The sequence below is a fragment of the Monodon monoceros genome, unplaced genomic scaffold (assembly GCF_005190385.1).
Source record: "Monodon monoceros isolate NGI ecotype Baffin Bay Population unplaced genomic scaffold, NGI_Narwhal_1 Super_Scaffold_13, whole genome shotgun sequence".
NCBI classification, from domain to species: domain Eukaryota; kingdom Metazoa; phylum Chordata; class Mammalia; order Artiodactyla; family Monodontidae; genus Monodon; species Monodon monoceros.
This window is the reverse complement of record NW_021703769.1, coordinates 38,899,348-38,915,292: the sequence shown is the minus strand read 5'-3', so window position 1 is coordinate 38,915,292 and position 15,945 is coordinate 38,899,348. Positions and strand designations below refer to the sequence as shown.

The window sequence follows — 15,945 nt, the reverse complement described above, 5'->3', positions numbered from 1 at the left end:
AACATGGTCACTGAATAGACTTCTCTAATATTGTATATTTTCTGCGACTGTCATTTATGTTCAGTTGCTACCTTAATGCCCTGACTGTTCAAGGGGTCATTTTTCACTTCTCTTAGAGTAAGAAACTTGCTCAAAATTTTGTATTGATTTGACGATCTCAAAAGTTTAGAGGCATTTGTCTAGATGAGTTTTCCGTGCTCCTTCCAAACCAAGTATTCCGCAGGAATTAACTCATGAAAACAATCACAAGGTCTGTATCTATTGAACTGGGTATTCGTGAGTGCCTCCATGCCGTTTGGATCAGAAAAAAGATGCAAATTGACCCAAGCTGTGCATCCCCTCCTGCCGTCTCTGGAGCGTGCTTCTGAGCACATCCTCTTCTCCCCATGCCTGCAGTGCCCCTCTCTTCGCTCCCTTTTCCCTTGATGTGTAAACATGCTCAAGTCTTCCCCCACTTTCAAGGGCTTTTTCTAAACCTATTCTTTTTGCCTTTACACACTTCTCAAAAGACTTGCCTACCATTTCTTACAACCCACTCATTACATTTAGAAGAAACAATTTGTTAAAATTAATATTCTCTGAAATATACTCATTTTAGAGAATCTGGACAATATATAGAACAAAAACAGCAAAGTTCTCCCATCATCTCAAAATCTAGAGTTAGCTCAGTTATTAACATGTTATCTAATAAATTGTTATTGTGTACCTACTATGTTCTATACATTGGTTTAAGTCCTAGAATATAATGGTGATGCAGAAAGATATGGACCCGTGTGAGTGTCTGTGTGTAATTCAAGCTCAAAGTATCCCTTCAATTTTTTAATTCTTTGTATTCTTTGCACTCCCCTAAACCTCTCTTTTCTGAGCAACAGCAAGGTCCTACTAACTGCTAAGCCAATGGTTTCTTCTCATCTCTCACCCCACTTGGATATTCTGCTGTTTTGTAGAGACATTTTTAAAAATTAATTTTTATTGGAGTATAGTTGATTTACAATGTTATGTTTGTTTCAGGTGTACAGCAAAGTGAATCAGTTATACATTACATATATCCACTCTTTTTTAGATTCTATTCTCATATAGGTCGTACAGAGTATTGAATAAAGTTCCCTGTCCTATACAGTAGGTTCTTATTAGTTATATATTTTATACATAGTAGTGTGTATATGTCTATCCCAATATCCCAATTTATCCCTCCCCCCACTTTCCCCTTTGGTAACCATAACTTTGTTTTCTACATCTGTGACTCTATTTCTGTTTTGTAAATAGGTTCATCAATAGAATATTACTTAGCCATAAAAAAGAACAAAATAATGCCATCTGCAGTGACGTGGATGGACCTAGAGATTGTCATACTGAGTGAAGTAAGTCAGACAAGAAAGACAAATATCATATGATATCGCTTACACGTAGAATCTAAAAAAATCGCAGGGACATTTGATCCTCCCCATCCTTGAAGCTTTTTCCTTTTTACTGTGTTGAGCACTACACTGGCTTATGACTTTTCCAATTGATATAGCTCCATCTAAGCCCAGTTCCTCGTCTGTGATTCCTATATCTAACCAGGGATGTAGGGGGAGTCTGCGCTTGGCCCGTTCTCTTATATTTGGACAATTATATTTTCTACCATTGACTTTAATGATCCCTTAGTTCCTCAGCTTACAGCAGCTCCAGCCTTGCATACTCTCCTAAGCTCCAGAATTGGATTTTATTTTCTTTAAATTTTATTGAAGTATAAATGACTCAGTTACACCCCCCCACACACACACACATTCTTTTCCATATTCTTTTCCATTATGGTTTGTCACAGGATATCGAATATAGTTCCCTGTGCTATACAATAGGACCTTGATGTTTATCCATCCTATATATAATAGTTTGCTTTTTCACAGCTGGCCCATAGATTTGTAATCCCAACATGTCTAGAAGTGAGCTCGTTTTATTCCCCCAGTCCTGTTGGTGTTATGCTGTTCCTTGCCATATACCTTATCTCATATACGTGCTTAGTTTTGCCGTTCTTTATTTGCTAGAGGGCTAGAGACCTCGGATTATTTGTGATTCCCTCACCCCATATGTGCCCTGCATCCAATATTTGTCAAGTCTTGGCAGCTTCATGCATGCATAACGTCTATTCCTAGATCCATTTCTTTTGTTTCCATTGCCCTTGACCTTGTCGTCTCTTGTTTTGTTCAAATAGCTCCATAATAACCCACTCCACCTTCATGCAGTTGTCTATATTTCTTTTTTGAGATGAATTTATTCTGTCTGATATTATTATGAAGTGCTTCTTTATAGTATGTTCTCTTAGACTTTTTGCCCCAGGGTTTTGCATAGAGCAGACACCTGATAGTGTTTGCTAAACTGCATTGATTTTATAAGACAGTTTCATCAACCCTAAACTGACTGACCTGGCTTGGTTCTCTGATATTATTCATTCACACAGAGATCGAAATCCAAGGACAATGAAATGTGGTTTTGAAATCCTTTACACCTCATGTAGGATGAGCTTATATGACAGATCTGTCTTTGTTGTTGGTTTTCCAACATGTGGCTTATTTGGGTCATATTTTCTTGTGATGGACGTGGTGGCTGTGAGCAGTGCCAGGATGCAGGCAGTCACTGCTGAAATAGCACATGAGATCAGCGTCTGCCTTTAAGAATAAGCAAAGAGCAGGATGTCTGGCTACTCAGTGGGTCTTTGCTATGAAACCAAAACACCGACTTGACTCAAGTCTTCACTGAGCTGACTTCCTTTTCTATCTGCTGAGTTGATCACATTGTTGGGCATTGTCAGGATACCCTTATTTTTTATTTTTATTTTTTAGCAGTGAGTGTTATTAGTGTTGTTTTCTTAAACCATCCAAGAGAAACCCAGGGAAACCCAAGCAAGCTCAGTAAAAGAACGTGCTCGGAATCCGAGGGCCCCATCCTGTCGCTTCTGCTGGGCTGCGGAGTACTTACTGCATCTAACATCTCCCGCGTATGTGCTGCTGAAACACAGAACCGAGCCCGGGCTTCTGCAAGGGGAGTAGCTGGAAATCCAACGACCACCACGCCGATTTTTCTCTTTAATAGATGCCTTGCAAAAGCCCTAAGGGAAATGTTAAAAAGGAGGTTAACTGAGAGATGACAAAATTACACTGCAAAAAGAAAAAAAAAGGAATGTGGCTAATTGACTTTTTTTTTTTTAATTTATATTTATTTTGGCTGCACTGGGTCTTAGTTGTGACATGCGGAATCTACTGGGTTGGCCAAAGAGTTCTTTAGGGTTTTTTCCATAAGATGTAACGGAGAAACGTGAACGAATTTTTTTGCCAACCCAATAATTCCTCGACCAGGGCTGAACCCCGGCCCCCTGCATTGGGAGCACAGAGTCTTACCCACTGGACCAACAGGGAAGTCCCTACTTTTTTTTTTTTTTTGCGGTACGCGGGCCTCTCACTGTTGTGGCCTCTCCCGTTGCGGAGCACAGGCTCCGGACACGCAGGCTCAGCGGCCATGGCTCACGGGCCCAGCCGCTCCGCGGCATGTGGTATCTTCCTGGACCGGGGCACGAACCTGCGTCCCCTGCATCGGCAGGCGGACTCTCAACCACCGCGCCACCAGGGAAGCCCGTCCCTACTTTTTTAAAGTAAGTAGAAGATGACTGAAGAAATGAAACTTCTCTCAGATACAACCGATAAGGAAATGTGGCAGCCAGTCACTTGATGGTACCCATAACTGAGTGTGTGTACTGTGGGGTATGGCGCACTCATTAGACAGTTACGTGCACAGAGTCTTTGACATTGAGCAGAAAATACTGGTGCACGTGACCCTGGTTTAACAAGTCTGCACATATGTAAAATCTTTTGTCTGCAGGGTTCCTAAGGAATAAAAACCATTACTCAATGCAATTACCTGAAGAAAGAATATGTTAGATGCATACCTATATGCTTTAAAAACTTAATACTGATAATACGGTGTGGAAATTTTAAGAAGCCTCTACTTCATCGCTATAATTTCAGGATCAGGGTCAGAGGGTCTGCAGGAGCCAATCCCAAGCCATGTTATCTTTCCAGAGACAAAGATTTTATTTTCCATCAAGCCAAAGACAGGAAATAGCAAGGGTCTCCTCATTTGTTATGTGTATGTTCAGGGATAATAAACCCATTGACTGGATTAAGGAGGGATGGGGAAGGAGGGAGGGAGAGAAATGCACACACACAGAGGCTGGTCGGTAGAAGCAACCTGGAAACTGTAGGTCATAGAATTACAAAGCTCTTTGATACTGAGTAAAACCTTTTTAAGCTATGATTCCTTCCCCTTAACTGCTTCTAGCCTCTTTTTATTTCAGAGCTAATCTCAGTAACGATTCTAGAATACCCAGCTCTCAAAGTCTGTAAACTTCTTGCTCTGAGATCCAATGTCAGACCCAGGCATGTGCACCCCAGTGAGCCTTTTCCCCTTTGTGCTCCGTCGCTCCCCGCAGGAATCCTTAATCACTAATATGCTTTGCCCTCAAGTAGGATAAATGTCTCAGATCTGTTCTTAGCATTAAGAGGTTGCTGGTGTCTTATTTTAGGCTGGAAGCTGACAGCACCACAGAAACCTTGAGTCGTAACTCAGGAAGAATCCGCGATGCAGGGGTCTTTCATTCTCCTCCCGTTTAGCTGTCTGCCTTTTGGTTTCCTCGTGTAGAACGCAGGTTATCAAAGAAAGCAATGGAGATTGCAAGAACTACCAAACACACAGCCTCTCTGGCCCCCTGGCTTGGCCATGGCAAGATATAGCCTTTGATTTGGATTGCGAAGTTTACAAGGAGATGGAGCTTTCTAACTGAGGAAGCTTGAAAACAGCCATTCTTTTTCTTGATCACCCTATGGAAGGCTGCCCACGGAACTGCACAGGGTGAGAGCTCGTAATTGTCTGAGAAACAAGTCAAGTGCTTTTATTGCTAGAGTCCAAACCACCTGACCCATGATCGGGCCGGTTTTCGGAACTCCCCAAAGACCATTTTCACTGTCTGCACTCTTCTCTTTGTACCAGAGGAAGTAAGTTTTGCCAAAGAATGTAGAACGAAATATATGACTGTTGATTCATTAGGCTAACCTGAGGCCTCCCCGGGGCAGTTCTAAGTTTAAAACTTACACTACTAAACCTAGCCTCCTTCAGCTAATGTATGCGATTGCCTCTGGGTTTGTATTCCCCAAAGCAAATTAGAGCTGGCATAGGCTGAAAGACGCTAAACTATGTGAATAAGAATAATAATAATACAACATTAGCATTGCATTGCACGCAGCATCACTGCATTTTCTGCACCACCATCCTCCGAGTGTATGATGAGGCCTGAGGATGGAAAATGTCAACCCTGTACCAAATAGTAAATACAATATATTCTTGATTATTTAAGTGAATGTTTTATGGGTGAAATCGCATTATACTAAACTCCATAGAAGATTCCAGTGGTAGAATTGCAAACAGGACTTTATCCAAAAGGATACCTGGCTGGAGATAATGTCTCCATTCTGTGGTAGGTGGAAATATGGAGTAATCACAGTTCTTTGAGAAAAATCAAAAGTTTTTAAATGAGCAAATTGAAACAAGTGCTCATACACTGGCTTAGCCAATTAACTCCATTTCAAAAGGTTCTCTGCCTTCAACTTTCCATTGAAGAAATATCAGTGCAGGAAACAAGATTGGGCAGCAGTAACTCCTGCCAACATTAGATAATATTACCTTTTGTAACTAACCTGTTCTATGTTTTCTTAACAACCCAAATAATTAGATTTTTTTCCCATTGTCATAATGGATGCCTTTTGATTCACCAGTGATGACATTAAAGAGGGTTAAATTATACTCTGCATTGCTTTAAAGAGATGTGTACTTTTCCCCTATGGGCTGTGTTGTGCGTTGAAGAGAGCACTGGTTTAGGAGGCAAATGCAACTGGTTTGAATTCTGGCCTCTAGTGCCTACAATGTGAGTGACCCTGAGAAAGTAGGTTGACTTTGGGGTGTCTAGGTGTCTTCATTTGTAAACCAGGGCTAAGCATCCCACCTTCAATGGGTGACAGCTGGGTTTAAGAGCCTTCCTTAGCATATAAGTAACATCCAGCAATGTTAGCGCCTCCTTAGCCATGCAACCACGATGACTCAATCTTATACTCTGTTGAAACGAACAATTATCATCATTGTAGCTGTAGTAGTAGTAGTAATAATGATGTCTACCACTGATTGAGTGCTTAGTCAATTACTATTTGAAGTGCTTTATATACATTATTAATACTATTAATAATAACAGCCAACACTGAGTAGCTCCTATGTTAAGACATGACATGCCAAATGCTGATAGACTTCATCTTGTTTAATCTTCAAATGATCTTAGGAAATAGGTCCTATTCTATCCCATTTTCAATATGAGAAAAGTGGGGCTTCAGAAGGTTGGTTAACTTGTCCTAGATCCCCCAGCTAGGAAGAGGCAGAGTCAAATTTCTTTTTCATTCCAAACATCTCATTATACCTTAGAACATAAGTTTTCCAGGAAACTCCCTCTCAGTTTAATTTTCCTTTTTCACATTAGCTTTGTCTAGTTAGGACTCCTGGCATATAAAGGAGGAGGGGAACTCTCTCTTTTGTTCTGTCATCGTGCACTTGAATTCTTGCATTGAAATGCATTTGTTTTTATTCTTCATGGACTCTTCTCATTGGATGGATTCATGTTCCCAGCCTGTTGAGGTTCTAATTCCAGCTTCCATCATCAAAGTCAGAAGTATCCAGCACACTACCTACCGCCACCCTCTGGTGTTGACACTCTCTAAAATGAAACAAGTTTACTTTTGGTGTCTTCATTTGAGCTAATCATAAAATATTAGATAGGCATGGACTACATGTAGGGTCAGAACATACCGTTTCCCCAACCACTCTGAGTAAACGTGGGTTTTCTTTCCTGTCATCCAAGATCAGATGGTAAAGGGTTTGGGGTTATCTGCCAGTTGGAATGACCGTTGTCACTCCTTCCTGCCATTAGCACAGAGCAGTATCCTATGACATTTCTGAAGCACACTGTCTTCTTGGCTACTCCACGCATTGATTTCCTGATCCAGATCTATGAACAAAGGGCTGAGTGGTGGACGGCTGTGGTGCATGGGGCAACTCATGTGTGTGTTTTAACTGCTTATTATTTTGCTGTGGTGAAATGACCCAAAAGTGTACTCCAAAAAATCCATCTTTTAGGAACATATAACTCAGTCCTATCCATCATGAGTTTCCAACTAATAGCTCCAGAACCTCTTTTCTATACTACGTCTAATACTCTGCCAATCTACTTCGACTGTTAAGAGAATCAAACGGAAAGTTCCAACAATGGGGTTGTGTTAAAGGAGTGTCAGGATGTCTAGAATCTGATAAACATTTGTTGAGAATTACTTTCTACCATGTGCTTCATCAGATACGCAAACATTTCATACTAGAAAGGAGTTTAATTAACTTCCTTTTAACAACAGAGTTAATTATTCTCTAGCAGATTGGAGATGGCTCACGTGTAAATTCATCTGTGCCATACTGAGAAAAGTCATTTTTCCTCTTTATGCAGTTTTTACTAATGCTCAACCTCAGAGTTGCAATCGATGGAAAACAACCCCAAATAAGCGTACAGGAGTGGTGTTAACATTTTTCGTTAAGAGCAAGAGCTTTGGAGTAAGCCTAGGTTTGGGTTTGCCTCTTGGTTTTACTACTGCTTGACCGGTATGGCTTTGGGAAGCTATTTAACAGCCCTCAGCCTCAGTTTTCCCACACATGAGGGTGCCTTCTTTTGAGGATGGCCGTGAGAGTGCAATGGGAGAAAGCATAGAGCCTGGTAATGTTGCTTTTGAATGTTGGGAGAGATGGTGTTTTGAGGTTCTCCCTGAGAAAGATCTTGGGGGCAGGAAGAAGTGCAGGATCATCATCAATTTACAGCTGAGGCCTGAGATAAGTGACTCCACCCAATTCACAGAGCTTGGAAATGATGGGCCGCAGTACCTGGCTCCCTTCCCACAAGATCTGTGAAAAGGTCTTGCTGATGGGCAGGCAGGTAGCTTCTGAGAAGCTGGACAAGTGAATTCTGAACTCGGCGTCCCGCTCAAAGTGCAAAGCAATACCTATGCTGAAAGAGCCCCGTGGTGTCAAAAGCACCATCTCTGTCAGATCACCTTGGAGCTTAGGTGTTATTCTGGGAGTCCGCTGGATACTCACGCTACTTTAGCAGGCATGTAAAGGAGCAGGGGAACAACGGGAGATTCCTCATTGCCATAGATAATGAATCCCATTTCACTCAGTCTCTGTCTGAAGTATCTTGTGTTTTCTGCAAGTTGCTGTACTCTCTGCAACCCTGAAAGGAAACAGGCATGAAATCCATCAATTCCCACCCAGAAGAGGGAAGCAAAGGTCAGACTGTCTTGGCAAGTGTTCCTAAGTCTTTCTGCAGTCCTGCATTAAGAGTTGGAAGGGCAAAGTAGGGTAGGGAAATATCTCCCGGTGAGCAGGTGTGGGCACTGATGCCTGGGATCTGCCCTGAGTCTAGAAGGCAGGATCCGGGGGAATGGTGCTGCTGGGTACTGCTGGCAACCAAAGCCAGGCTAGGCTGCAGGGTAGTAGGGGAGCAGGAAGGGTGTCTAGCAAGAAGGAAGGAGATGAACTATCATTTACTAGACACCTATTGTGTGTGGATTCTGCTAAGTACTATAGGCACATTAGTTCAAGGGAAGAGAGTGTGACAAGAAGTCACACATACACATACACACACACACACACACACACTCCACCCCATACCAGTTGTTGGTTGTGGCCTTTTAGCCAAGCTGAGCTGGCCCTTTAAGTAACCCTTCATCTAGGTCTCTAATCAAAGAACACTTCATCCAATCTGAATTTGAAGGGGTAGCATATCCTTGGACAGATAGATCCATTGGAGACTGGGGCTATTTTGTGAGGCACTCAGTGGTGATAGAGTAATAGAGGAAAGGGAAGAGGGGGCCCTCTGCTTTCTCCAGACAGAAAAAATGACAAGGTTGGCCCCCAACAGAAGGTCAAGCAAGGTACATGTGCCCATTTCAAGGTTATCGGTACTTCAGCTCAAAAGCTTATCTTCTGTCTTAAGTGCGTATCCCAGTGGGAAGGTCACACACATTATGAGATGACCAAAGGGAACTGAAGAGTAGAAAGAGTTCTGGAGATATCTGTCTACTCAGTTCTGCCTCTAATCAGGTAAGTGAGTAAACTAGCCAAAGCTAGAGAGTGTTTGCTCAATAAGGAAGATTGAATAGGATTGGATATTTAAGTCCCTGAGAAATCAGTCCAATGTTTGCATTTGATGCAACGTTGCCATTTAGCAGGAATTTGCTGATACAGCTGACCTCCATTCTTATTGGTCAGGCATCCATTCAAACTGATCAACTCTTACTCTACCAGTTATTCAATATTTTGAACATCACTCCTGAGTGTGTTTGTAACTCTTTAGATGGAAAATGGATAAAAATTTCAATAAACATGTCATCACAGTTTTCTAGTTTCTTCTTGGAGACATGGCCCCAGACCGTGCCTTGACAAAGGGTTGAGCAGTGGGTATCTCCTGCTCAGCATCCTTCCTCCAGGGGATCATGATGTTCAGGTAGAGTTGGCTCCACCTTTCCTCTTGGCTACAGGGGTATTGTGTGACCCAGACCTGGCCTATTGGAATACTCCACCCCCCTGATAATTGGGTCATTGATGGAACACAACCAGGGCCTACCAATCTTTCAAATCCACTGAGGAAGAAGTGTAAAAACAAGGTCATCTTCAAGCTACATCCTTGCCACCATGGAGGAAACCTCCTTGAGAATGATGCTGATTCAGAAGAAAGCCAAGGCACAAGACAGCAAGAGTCTTGATGGCATCATTGGAACTCTTGGGTCTGGCGGTGCCTAAGTGAGTCCATCCTTTGGACTTACCCTGCTGTGTGAACCATTACATTTCTTTTTCTTACTGAAGCTACGTTGAGCTGAATTTCTACTGATATGTCAGTAGAATATGAGCTGATATGTCCTGAGTAATACAGGTGGCCAATAATTGGATGAGGTGACTTCTTAAGGACAATAGTAATATCAACAGCGATAATTATTATAGCTCACAGATATGTAATGTCAACTTTGTTATAAGCATTTGGCATTTAATGATTTATTTAGTCCTCACAACAACTATATTGAGGTAGATGCTATAATCTCTTGTCATACATGAGGAGGAGACAAGTAACTTACCCAAGTTCACATAATTGGTAGGAAGCAGGGCCAGAATTTGAACCCAGGCAGTTGGTTCTGGAATCTGTGCTGTTAACCCTACATTATGTTGCTCTGTCCAAGAGAAGCAATTGATGACGTCCACCCAGATAAAGGATGGTGGCCATCGCTTCTCCTCAAGCTCAGTAAAACTCATTTCTAACAGCTGTTATGATCATTGTTATACCAATTTTTTCTAGTAGAGCCAGTTGAGAGATTGAGGGCTGAACAAGATTTTGGCAGCCTCATGTTGTAAGGGCATGGGGTACAGCATCAAAGACTAGAGTCCAGGGCCTGCCACAAGGGAGGACCGGTGAACCCCTTCACTTTGGGGCCTGAAGGGCTGCTCCCAAGGAGTAACTATGAACCAGAAGTAGACAGGCCTTTACCCTTCCAAGGTGCTTTTAAAATCTAATCATCTGACATTTTTCACTGGGTTCTATCACTCCGCAAACACTTCAGATCTTCCGTTGAGAGTTTTACTTTGCTCATCAGATATAAATGGACTTGACTCCTGTGACATCTTAAATTTGTTAACAATGTATGCCAAGGAATGGTGGTTTCGTTGAGTGGAAGGAGGTGGAGGAGTGGAGGAGGTTGTTGAATGCCTCAATTGTCCCTGCTTGTTTTCTGTTTCTACTCTTTACTCTTTCCCCAATCCTGGTTCTCCAGGAATATCTCTCCCCAGCTCTGCCAGTTCTCAGCAAGCAGACTGTGATGGAGAAAGTATCTGATTTATCGTACTCTCTCAGGAAAGCTGACCCGTCCACTATGTTGGCTACAGCCCATGGATGCAGGACATGCTTGACCCTAGGGAAGTCCATTCGAGTGTTGCCCAGGGAACCATGAGTTGGTCTGTCATGAGAAGTTTGCTGAAGAGATCGTACATATGAATCAAACCAATAAGATTGTTTTGCTGGTAGAGTGTGAATGTAAAAAAATTTAGAGACAACCAACAATTGGAGGAAGACTAGAAATTGAGGGGCACTGAGAGAAAAGCGTATTATCAGAATCTATGAGATAGAGGAAGCCATTGGTCAGTAGAAGCTATGGTAGCCTGTGAAGAAGAGAAGTGGGCAGTGCAAGGTTGGTCAATAGCAACAGGAAGAGAAGAAACAGAAACAGGGAAGAGATTATAGGCTAATGGGGGAGACAGACATTAATCAAATAAATCACACAAATGAATATAAAGTTGCAACTCTGATGAGTGTGGTAAAGAATGCTATGTGGTGTTATGAGAGTCCATAGTAGAGAGATTGGACCAAGCGTGAGGAAGGCAATATATGATGAGTGAGCTGAGATCTGAAGGATGGACTAATGTTAACAAGATAAAGAACCAGAGGAGAGAATTCCTGGCACAGGAAACAGACGCAATGCTACTGTAGTTTGTAGAAAACAGAGTGGCTGGGAACCAGCAAGATGTGGTTGAGTATAGGGCAAGACGAGAATGGAACAATGAGTCAACTGTCGAAAAAAACCAGGAATACAGTGTTTAGAGAATCCAACACTAAATGGTTGGTAAGAGAGAATGAGCTTAAAAGGGAGACAAACAGGAGAAATCAGAGAGGGAGAAGGTAAGTCAGGAGAAGAACTAGCGTTCATTAGAGTTATCAACATGGCAGTCATGGATAACCTTTTTCTGGGGGTTCCTGATTAGGACTTTCGTTTTAAAGAAACAGGTAGTTGCAAGTATGGTTTACTTTAATTCATATGGGCTTTTAGTTTCCTACCCACCTCCTTAAAAATAAGATAAGTCCTCTCCCCTAAAATTCCAGATTTGCAACATGAATACAAGTAAAGGATTTGGAGAAGTGTAGACCATTTGCGTAAATTTTTTTTTAAATTGAGGTAGAGTTGTTTTACAATGTTGTGTTACTTTCTACTGTACAGCAAAGTGAAATAGAGTTCCCTGTGCTATACAGCATGTTCTTGTTAGTTATCTATTTTATACATATTAGTGAATATATGTCAATCCCAGTCTCCCAGTTCATCCCACCCCCCAACCTCCCATTTGCATAAAGTTTGTTGCATAGACACAAGCCTCTTTTGTGCTTAAAAAAAAAAAAAAAGAACAGTTTTGTAACATGCTGAAGTGTCCCTTGGAAACTTGTATGTGTACAGAGAGCAACCTATTTGAAGGACAGAACTAGCAGTGAGGAAGGAAAATATTTGTCATTACTTAAAAATAAAACTATCATCCATACACTTTGAAACTGTGTGTGTTTAGGAAGATGAGAACGTAAGGAGTAGGGAGAGATTGGGGACCGGAGAAGGAAAAGAAAAGAGGGGATGTGTGTATGCATAAGGCTGATTCACTTCGCTGTGCGGCAGAAACTAACACAGCATTGCAAAGCAATTATACTCCAATTAAAAAAAAAAAACAAAACAACAGAAGAGGGGCTAGAGTATGACCTGTTTTAAAGAAGGCGATTCAGATACAAATGAATGTATTTACAAAACAGAAACAGACTTACAGATATTGAAAACAGACTTATGGTTACCAAAGAGGAAATGGGGGGAAGAATAAGCCAGGAGCTTGGGATGAACATGTACACACCACTATATAGAAGCAAGATAACCAACAAGGACCTACTGGATAGCACAGGAAACTCTACTCAATATTCTGTGAGAACCTATATGAGAACAAAATCTAAAAAGAATGAATATATGTATAACTGAATCACTTTGCTGTACACCTGAAACTAGCACAACATTGTAAATCAACTATACTCCGATAAAATTAAAAACAAACAAACGAAAGTAAAGAAGGTGATTCAAATGAAGGCACAGATATACATCCCAGCTACCAAAATGTATTCCATATGGCTTGTCCCCTGTGTGTTCAGCTCTTCTGTTGATTGTTAGTTGCACAATGAATAGATGAGTTCATCAGGCTGAGTCTGATGATTCCTAAATGATCCCCCTCACAGACTAGAAGGATTTCCTGGCCTGGAAGTGCATGAATGACTTAAATTGCTTTTCCCAATGGCATTATCTTTGCACTTGCCCATAATGACTCATCCATCATTGGGCTGCCCAGCTACTTAATTGGCCCCGTCTGTCCTCTCTGCCTTGATTAACCCAAGTAACTGGATCACTAGCTAATGTCATCATTTTACTGCTTCTAGATCCTTTGGAGAGCTGACCAAACAGATCAGAATATCGATCGCAGGGGCAGCTGACTCTTGAGAACTGAATGTTTAATTCTTGCCCTGTTTTCTTCCTCTTTGAACCATTTAGCACAGCATGGCTGACAAGCCATTATGACACACTTCGTGGTCACCATGTTTTCTCACATAGGGTCACTATAAATGCCTTGAGGTCTTTTGAGTTGGCCAAGACACAGCTCCTTTCAATTACTCTATTGCTCACCCTGGAAAATTGGAAACATTCTCCTCCTCTTGGAGGGCCTGGGGGCAGAGAGAAATTTGTACATATAAAACGCTACTCACCTACAGGATGTGGGTGATTTTATTAATTATGTTGTGCTTTGAGATCCTTGTTTGAAGAGCGCTTTATAAAAGTAGAAGGAATTTTTAGCACTTGTCCTTTCGTACGGGGATGGCCACGCATGGCATGGGGACCGGGCAAGGCAGTGACCTTCCCTTTGCAATACACAAAGTCCCTAATTAGTTTCTGATTCTCCTTCCACCTATTATAATACATAGAAGTCAGGGAAGGCTCCGCACAGATACATAAGTGAAGGATCGGATCTCTTATGTAGAGTGCTGGAGAGTTTATACGAGTATCTTATTTTGCTGTATTCTGGGTCCTCTGGAAAAGGAATAAGCTTTGGAGTTAAATGGACTAGGAACCAAACTCCACCTGGACAACGTAAGGCTTTGAAACCTCAGTTTCACGTAGCGATACGTAAGCTTATCTCACAGGAAGATTGGGAGAAATAAAGGGTTAATGCAGGAACATGCTTAGTACTGTGTCTGGGAAAAAGGTACTTGAAAGGTTAGTTACATTTTTCTGTTAGCAATAGTTCTGGGTAGCCTCAGTGGCACCTTGAAATCATTTGGAGAGCTTGGCAAAATCCCATGCCCAGACTGTACCCCAGACCAATGAAATCAGCATCTCTGGTAATGAGATCAAGCATGAGTTTCGGATTTCACCAGGTGCAGCCAAGGAGACTCAGATGTCTCAGAAACAATGGCCATTACCAGTTCACCCCCAAGGCCATGCATGGCTGTGTTAGGTGCCTGACTGTGTCTTGGCTGAGTCATGCTCCTTGGTTGGACATGGAAAGTAAAAGTTGGGCATATATCCTAGCCTCTTGTTTGGCAAGATGACATCCCAGCATTTACTGAGTGCTCGAGGTCTCCAATGGTATGTTTGTGGGATCACTTGCTCCCCTGACAGTTATCGGCTCCAAAGTGCTCACTCGACTTGAGACCAACCTCACTGTCAACCTCGCCCCTCTCATGAGGCTGGATAAAATCAGGGATGGACCCAGCTGGGCAGATGACCTGTAGGTTGCCATTCTACCCACTTGGATTTCTAGCTCTGCCAACTTGAGAGATGGACTAGGTTTAACCTTCTCTCCAATGTTATTAAAACAAAAACAGCTGGGGCAGGGGAAGGAAAACAAATAAAACCCAAAGTGTCACCACTACAAAGCCATGCCATCCCCAAATAAAAACAATCATCTGTGGCATTTCCAAAAATATGCTCAGATCAACTCAATCTCCAGAGGGCCAGAAGGAATTGTGGACAGTAGACACTCCCAGAATGACCTGTCAAAAGCTAAAGAAGGAAAATATTTTCTCTGTCGAAACATCGAAACATCACCTGCTGGCAAAAGAGGACAAAGGCATTTCCCCCTGTAAGACTGAGTGAAAGAGGCGGATTTGATGAGTTTGCAAGACAATACCAACGACACTCTATTTTCTGCAGACTTTGCAAGCTTGCTCTCTAACAGAGGAAACGCGCATAGACCCAGGTGGCACGGGGGGGGGACTTATTTTATTATTTCCCAGGCAGAAAAAGGCACATGCAGAAATACACACCGCCCTCCTTTCACCAGTGCGGAATACAGGCTGGGCAACCTCGAACATGCTCCTAGGCAGTGACGCTTGGGAAATGCGGTTCTCTTCTTTAGAGATAGGAAGAATCTTTCCCTAAAACATGTCTCACAACTTAAGAAGTCGATCTTTCTGAACAACAAGTTTGATCCTCAAGAGTGCCCGCGGTGGTCTGAGAAGGCCTCCCTCCCCCCACCCCTGCCCCCTTGCCTCCTTTCCCTTCTTTGTCTGGTGCTCACACTAGGCTTCTGCTCCGGGCATGGGGAGGGGGCGGGAGCAGGGGTGCTGGGGAGAGACCTTGGAGTAAAGTTTCAATGTGGCAGCAGGAACCCAGCTGTTATTTTAAGCTCTGGACAGCAGACAGGACATTTTGTTTCCTACACACTCGGGGCAGAGAGATCTCAGGAAAGATCAAGAGGCTACCGAGCAGCGAGAATCATAAGAATCGCATTAGCGGTGACAAGCTTCCCAGTGGGATGGAGAAGACAGCGTTTGGAGTGGTTTGCTGAGAGGAACACATATTTTTATCAGGCACTGAAGCTCTCCCTTTTGATGTCTGGATTCCAAGGTTACAGCATGCTTTATAGTCACATACTCGTGTGCCAAGGACGGTCCAGGACGCTCAGTCCTGCCCCTGTGGAATGCACACAGGAGCGGAG

General features: G+C 42.5%; 1 protein-coding gene across 1 annotated transcript in view; it reads right to left on the bottom strand.

Moving 5' to 3' along the window:
- The window catches only part of SPTLC3 (serine palmitoyltransferase long chain base subunit 3), a 133,630-nt gene that overhangs the window by 3,501 nt on the left and 114,184 nt on the right, over nt 1–15,945 (bottom strand). Inside the window, exons 11-12 of the mRNA XM_029222292.1 lie at nt 8,206–8,341; nt 2,959–3,088 (exon numbers count right to left, since the gene is read on the bottom strand). Of these exons, the coding sequence (XP_029078125.1) occupies nt 2,959–3,088; nt 8,206–8,341 (266 nt within the window). The remainder of the gene's footprint in view (nt 1–2,958; nt 3,089–8,205; nt 8,342–15,945) is intronic.